General features: G+C 35.1%; 1 protein-coding gene across 1 annotated transcript in view; it reads right to left on the bottom strand.

The window, feature by feature from the left end:
* Positions 1 to 3,044: 3,044 nt before the first annotated feature.
* Positions 3,045 to 7,731, bottom strand: part of Fam3c (FAM3 metabolism regulating signaling molecule C) — a 44,655-nt gene continuing 39,968 nt past the window's right edge. The window contains exons 9-10 of the mRNA XM_047561441.1: positions 5,340 to 5,466; positions 3,045 to 4,740 (exon numbers count right to left, since the gene is read on the bottom strand). Of these exons, the coding sequence (XP_047417397.1) occupies positions 4,651 to 4,740; positions 5,340 to 5,466 (217 nt within the window). The 3' untranslated portion in view covers positions 3,045 to 4,650. The remainder of the gene's footprint in view (positions 4,741 to 5,339; positions 5,467 to 7,731) is intronic.

Here is a 7,731-nt window from a genome sequence, read left to right as displayed (position 1 = left end):
AGGCCCCTGATGCACAGAGGTATACACACACTAAAGAGTTTTGGAACTAAAATTGAAAGTAACTTAAAAGATTTCCATGTTCTTGTCAACATATGTACATGATAAATGCAAAATTTGCCTTAAGTTTTAGGATAAGAGAACTCAGGCTCATACCTGGCTCTCAGTTAAGATCCAAGTCCCAGGGCTGAGTATTTTCCTCCTCTGTTAGAGGAATATATTTACAGAAAACAACATTTCTGTTGAATAAACTTCCAACTTGTCTAGTTTATTCTACTGGTCACAGAGAAGGCTAAGCCTTGGCAAGGGATTCACTGGTGCCAGGACTGAGTTTGTTCATCCCACCATGACACTTATAAGCTATAGTGGCAGCAGCAGACATCACAGAAAACATGGAAGTCAAACATAAGATTTCAAACAGACTTTGCATAAAAGGAACGTTTTGATCCCAGAAGGTAAAAAAGTGAAAATTCCCATTCAAGAGACTCTTCCTTTTGCCTAGACAGCCGATGGGTAAGGACCCTCACAGGTCCTCAGAGAAAGAGAATGCTTGTGTGCAAAGGGATACAACTGAGTCCCAATATCTTCCCTGCTTTGACCAGTGCCCCACTCTGTCACCTAGTTAGAGCTGGGATGGATGGTTAGATTATTGGGAAGAGGGGTCCAAGTCTGTGCTCCACTGTGAGGCTCCTTAACCAGCCGCTGCTATGAGGAGGAGTCAGCAAGGCTCCTTACCTCTTTGGCTGAAGTCACACAATTTTCCCTTCCAGAGGCCAGGCCAACAGGGGAACGTTTGAAATGCTAACTGCCTGCAGATACACAAAAGCTTGAATTCTGTGCATGAAGGGGAGTTTGGTGTCAGGGTGTAATGGATGAAAGGGTAGGTAATCAAAGTTAGAGGCCTGAAAGTCAAGGACGACCTCTGCTGAATAAGTGCATCCTGTCCTATGATCTCACTGCCCAGTGCACTGAAAAGTGCCTTTCTGGCTTGATAGGATGGATCTGGAAAGCTAGAGAGGCTGGCTTGTTAACTTTTTTTGGGCTAAATTGTTACTAGCCTGCAGGAGACAGAGCTTATTGCAACTGTAATACTAGAAGATGCATTTATTGAGTACTTTGTGGGAGTTGCTTTGTAGGAACCACACACACATTAGTACAATCCCTGTTTTACAGGCATGGGAACTTTCTCAAGGTTGTCCTGTCATAACCAGTGAAACACATAAGCATCCACAGGCAGATCTGTGTTCCTAACGGGAATGCTACACTGTCTCACCACAGAATTCCCTCTCTTTTAAGGTTTTAGCCTCCTTTTCTCTTTGGCTACCAAGGGAAAGGAATATGCACCGTTATGGAGCATTATAAACTTGCAGGTACATAAATTTAATTTTCCCTGACAAAAGGGAACATCTTTTATAAATTTGGCCTTGACTTGTTCTTTCAAAATTCAATGCACTCTAGGTCAGCATAATTTATGCACAGCTGAACAGTGATTTCAGTAATGGCACCAAGTTGTACGTGTGAACTAGCTGTACTGAGAAGATTGTGTTCCCCATGCTATAAACTGCCATGGGACAAACCCAAGAGAAACATCTCCTCTGTCTCTAACATTAAAGGTTGGCCAACCCCTTTTCCTTCTGACCACCCACAGAACAGATACCCAAATGTTCAGAGGATTGGAGCAAGATGATAGTGGAGGAAGGCCTCTTAGATTCCTTGGAGGGGTTTTCATCTTGCTGCTGGCTCCCCTCATGCCACCTAGCAACAGCAGACTGTCAGGCCCTGAGCAAGCCTGCCTGCTCCATACTCTTATTTAGCCTTGATTTAAGTGGAACCTCAAGGAAGGGGACTGCAACAAAGCAAGCTATAGGAGAGGATCAAAATAGTTAAAAAGAGGAGCCTTAAGGTGGGTGGAAACTGACTATTGACATGTGACAATCAAGAAACACGTATATGGTAGGAAAGTTGTCTTGATAAGAGACAGGAAAAGCATCCTCATTAGGAATGCTTTATAAAAAATGAAATTTGTTCCTTTATTCTACATCTTTAAATTTACATGTCTTTTACTGCTATCCAAGAGGTTATAATTACTGAGAAGTGGTAAATTTTCTACCAGAACAACAATTTTTCCTTTTCATATGTATTTCAAAGATGTCTTCTAAATCCTTATCTACTTTTAACCATCTACTCACTGAACACAAAACACTTCTCATTCTTTCATTTAAAAAGCAGTAGTGAGGATCAAAAAATAAAATTGTAATTTTTTGGTCAAGTTATTTATAATCTGTGTAAACTTTAAAAGCATAAAGTAAAATACAGGCTAAATGAATTTTCAGCTATCATAAAATTATAAAACATTAGCTGATTCATTGAAAAACAAATACAATATAGAAAACACAATAAATTTCACTTTAATCAAATTAAAGTCAGGAATATGAAGACTGGCTCAATTTTTCTTTAATTTTCCAAATATCACTTATTTTCTATTTCCTTTTTTACTCTATTTTAACATTCACATGATAATACATTTGTCCTAGGAAATCATCTGTGATTACAAATAAAAATATGCATCCACAGCCCTTAAATACATGTAAACTATTGAAATGTCGACGTCAAATTTCTACTTTAATAAAGAAAGTTATTAATGTTAAATGAGCATTGTTTTACTTATAATGCTGACTTTAAAGAGATCTGGAAATAAAATGTAGTAAAATTATTGCTTCCAAAGTCAAGTTGGCACAATCTATACAAGATAGAAGTCAAACAAAAACATACTGCACCAAAGCAGTTACATAACTAACCTTAACCCCGTCTCTTGACACTTCATTTTTGCATCAGCAAAAGTCATCCTTTTACAATCTTTAAAATCAAAGGGGTGTCCTGGCATCTAGATATTTAAGTTCTATACATATTATGATATATCCTTTGCTGTTTAACCACAGCACTGACTTAATTTATTTGCATGTTAAGCAGTACAATAAATACTTCAAAAAACCTTAATGTGAAGTTTCATAGTATATTACTTTGCCAGATAATAAAAAAAATTCATGTGTAAAACAAGATGTATTTATTTTCATTATTTAAAAAAAACTGCAACATTTATTGTACAATCCCTGGAACTGTAAAATAGCTATTCTTTTAACTTACAGAATTGAGGGAAAGTATTTTAAATGTCAAAATATACATGCTGAATGTGATTGAGTATATAAGCACCAAAAATCTAAAAAGTTTACAAAAATTGTTTAAACACATAAGGTGCATTTACTTATGAATTACATTCAGTTGGAGGGAAGAAATAGTACCCCAAAGTTTATCAATAGTTATGAAATATCCAGAACACATCCAACTTACAGCAAAATAACAAATACTGCTCATAGGTTGTTTTTATACAAGCCATCTAAAATTTAGAGTCAAAATTTAAGTGCTGCCTTATATTGTGAAAGACAGTTTGATCATTAAATTTATTTATGTTCCAGTTTATGATACTTCAGACATAATAGGTATTTAATGCCCTAGAAAAATGAAAGCAAAATAAAACAAAACTAAGTAATTTAGTAAACATCTTTAGTTAAGGAAAAAGTGAGATCTCCTATATTTTTATGTAGAATTGGGAATAAAGTCATTTTAGGTCAAATAAAATTATTTTAAAAAATGTTATCAGTCTATTGAGTAATTAGGACTTTTCTAAATATGCCACTGCAGCTTTGGACAATAATTGCCATTATGAAGTTAGATGAAGTAAATACAAAATGAATTTCTTGGTTTATAAGTCAAAATTATGATACTAAAGCATGCCCCTTTACAAACCACTTGTCAATGCCAATAACAAATAAGGAAAATATATACCTGTATTGCTCTAAATATACTGTTTTAGCTGTGCTAAATGACCTAATTAGGTCAGGGAGGGGACTTGGCCTGGTTCTCAGGTTTGTGGAGTTTCCACCTCCAGCTTCTCTCTAAATAGCTTACACAAGATCAAGTTTTTGACATCACGAACACAAAACTCAGAAGCTGTGGTCCTGAAGGCCACCTACATTTACATAATGACTTTTTGCTGTGTGCATTAAAGAATTTGTTGTGCTTTTCACAAATGTGATATAAGTTTTCATATCCAAAATTTTATTTCTCAGTTTCTTCAGAAGGGAAAATAAAGAATAACAGGAACATCAGGAGAAATGGACTATAAGGTGACATTGCACATACAACTAGCCAAATCTCTTTTGACTTTAAAAGATAATGTCATCACAAGGCCAGATACATACCTACACATATATTTATAAACAAAATCTCCTCCATAAAAGCCATATTATTCCATGACCAATTTTCACAGCAACCACATATATATGGATATATTTTTCACAATCTGATCAGTAACTCACTGAATATACTTTTAGAATTGATGTGTATTATCATAGCAGTCTAAACATTGTACTTCAAAGGAAATGTGCTTAAAAATGGTTCAGTGATTTGCCCATGAGGACTATTTACAAAGACATTTATTTACGTTAGCAATAAATAATCCTTATATCAAAAGAGATAATGCTCATGCACACACCAAGATGGCTGCATGCTCTTAAAATATTTACACATAGTTTCTTCTTTGAGTCTCCCATTAATATTGAAAGTGCGTTTCCTTCAGTTTTCTCCACATTTCCTTCAGTCTTGTTTCTGTGGGATGCATCCTTCCATTTCTACAACTTCAGGCCATCCTTCATATTTATTTGTATCCTTATTGTTCTTTATGTGCTATTGGAACACAGTAATAATATACAGTTTAAAAAACCTTTGTGACCTGATTTGCAAAAACATACTTTATTCACTCATTTCAGTAACATTCATGTCAATAATAAGGTCATATAAATTACTGACCAAGATATTAAATGAGCAACTCCTGGGGTCTGGCACATACATAGCCAACCCTCAAAACATAGCTGAAAAAAAGAAACACTGCAGATGTTTTTAAAGGATCATGTGTTCAATAGTAAAGTTTACATTCTATTAAGTTCTATAATATTTCCAAACTTAACTGATTCTAATATCTAAAGCTTAATTAAAATTCTTAATAACTAAGGCTTCCTAAAAGGCTTAAAAGTCATCCTATTCCAATGAACCGTTATGTAAGAAAAAACCACAAAGTAAACCCATACACGATTTGTTTTTAAATTTTGAAACTTAAAAAGTGTCATGGTTATTTCAAATAACAGCTTATCAAGAACTTAATGAAAATATCTGGGTATATTTAATAATTGCTTTATCTAATTTTCAATAACTGGATGGGAATATATACTGGAAGGTTTTACACAATTTGCTTTTGTCCATTGATTATGAAAGTCTAAGATACTCACCTGTTCAAAAGGACTTTTTGTCTTAATGCCCTTCCCACCACAGAAGACCCAATTGTCTCTAAAACCAAGACTAGTTATAGATGTGCTTCCCAATTCAGCAATGAGCCGTCGTGCCTCATCATTGAGTCTTAAAGAGAAAGAATACAACAATAAACACAGGGCACTGCATTTAGCACAGATTCACCCACAACATTTGACTAACATGAAGTAAAATGAAAATGCATAGGCTTAAGCAAGAAAATTAAAAAAAAAATTTTTTTCATAGAATCACATTTCTACTTGAATTCTTTAGTGACAAAAAATATGAATTCTAGCAATTAACATTAAATTTATTCTACTAGGAAGTACCTTTCAGATGTCCATATTTCAGACATATAAATTTATCTTCATTTAATTATTTTAATTACATTTATCTTAGTAAGTCTTAGTAGATGCCTACCTTGTTTAATCCAAGGTTTTCAGCAACACAATATCTTTGTAAAATTAATTATCACTTTGAATCTCCGCTAAACCCTTTATAAGTTACATGGGAATGGAATAAAGGTAAATGCTGACAGAACTCTGGATGTTTTTAGCAGTGTTTTATTTTAAACAAGGCAAATTTTGAACAGAGATTATAGATCATTATTTTAGCTATGTAATAAAAATGAAAATATTAACTACCAGAAAGAGGAGGGGTGGTAGCAAGCTAGTCACTAAGGAAATTAGTAGTCAAAATTACTAGTTAAAATTTGGGTTGGGGGGTGTTGGTTATCAATCTCTTTCCCTTATCTCTCAAGGGGGAGAAAAAAAACAGATAAATGCTAGTTGTACAGCTATAAACAGAACAAAAAGGTAATTAAGGGTCACCTGAACAGGTTATTTGATATGCAGTCCTATCCTATAGCACATGGACCCATAAGCAGCTCTTCTAGGTCAATTTGAAAAGTTTGTTCTACTAAAATGTGGGACAGGGTGTGTCATACTTGCAAATGGCAAAAAACATACTGTGCTAATATCTGTTAGCTCTTTTAGTATATTAGTGAAAGAAATACTAGGCACAGCTCTCATTTAACTTAGGATAAAAGGGATGATTTATGTTTTGAAATCATAAAACAAGAAAGAACTACAAACATGACTCAGTTTTTAAACTTATGCAAACCACATCCATGGAGCAATACAGGGATTCTGACCACAGCATGGGAACTGTTACCCACCTGAAGGAGTGTACTAGAAGCAGTGAGAAAACAAGGGACAGCCCCTGAAATCTTTAGCCTTTCAGACTCAACTCTGTATCAAGTGATACATTATAACCGAGTAAACCAAAAAGATGTGATGTCTCTGTGTAAAAATAACTAGTGACATCTTAAGTCTCTGGAGAGGAGACATTCATATGAAATCATGTACAGGGGCTCTCTCATTTTCTCCCTAAGATTTGTTTCCTGTGACCATCCTTACATGAATTAGGTATCACTTTCCATTTGTTTGCTCCCCTGATAAACAACTTTTGATTAGAGAGAAACTCCCTGAAAGTACTGCCTGAACTCTGTTTTCTTGTTTCCAAATAGTGTTAGAATGTATGTCATGGATCTGGAAGACTCAAATTCCACTGATATAGTTCATGCAGATGTTCTGTTGTCTGGCTACATTCTCAAAACTTTGTACTTGTAACCCTAGTACATGAGTTTTACTGCCATAACAAGAATAAATAGTACTGAAATGCAGAGGGTACACAGTAGGTTCTCTGGGCAAAGAGCCCTGGACTCCACTCACATTTACACCTCAGAATTACAAATTGCCATCTCACAGGCCTTTAGGGCTGTTCATAAATAGTTTAAATTATGAATGTTAAGTTCACAAATGATAAGTGATTGCTTTACACACAAAACTGCTGCCAAAGTACGTGCTCATGCAAATGCAGGTCTGGCCCCTGCAAAAAGTAAGTAAAATCTTTCTTAGTTAAGCATCTGCACGAACTAAGAAACAAACTGAAGGGCAGTTCGTCATTGTTACCTCTGTAACTGGCTATTTTCATAATTCCATAAGTCATCATTATAATCTATATAAATGAATTTAGCCTGAGATATAGAATAAATGTGAAGATTTAGCTTTTTGTTTTCACTCTACTAATCTCTTTCCATGTGTTTCCATGAGTTCCTGTTCAAGAGAGTATTAACACAGCAGACCTGCGGTTTCCATCCTTAGAAAGGCCTGATAACTGGATTGGTCTTGGCTGGCGTCTGGATGAGGAAGGCTCCCATTCTTTTCAGAACTAAAGAGAATGATTCCTTAGGCCTGTGTGCACAAACAATGTAGTTTATGCTGAATGCCTACTTTTTGTCTTGTTTGGAATTTGGGAATAGTTTAGGTAGATGGTCCCTACATGTCAAACCCCCAGTAAAAAACCCAGGAC

The sequence above is a fragment of the Sciurus carolinensis genome, chromosome 8 (genome assembly GCF_902686445.1).
Source record: "Sciurus carolinensis chromosome 8, mSciCar1.2, whole genome shotgun sequence".
NCBI classification, from domain to species: domain Eukaryota; kingdom Metazoa; phylum Chordata; class Mammalia; order Rodentia; family Sciuridae; genus Sciurus; species Sciurus carolinensis.
This window is presented reverse-complemented; position numbering and strand designations above follow the sequence as displayed.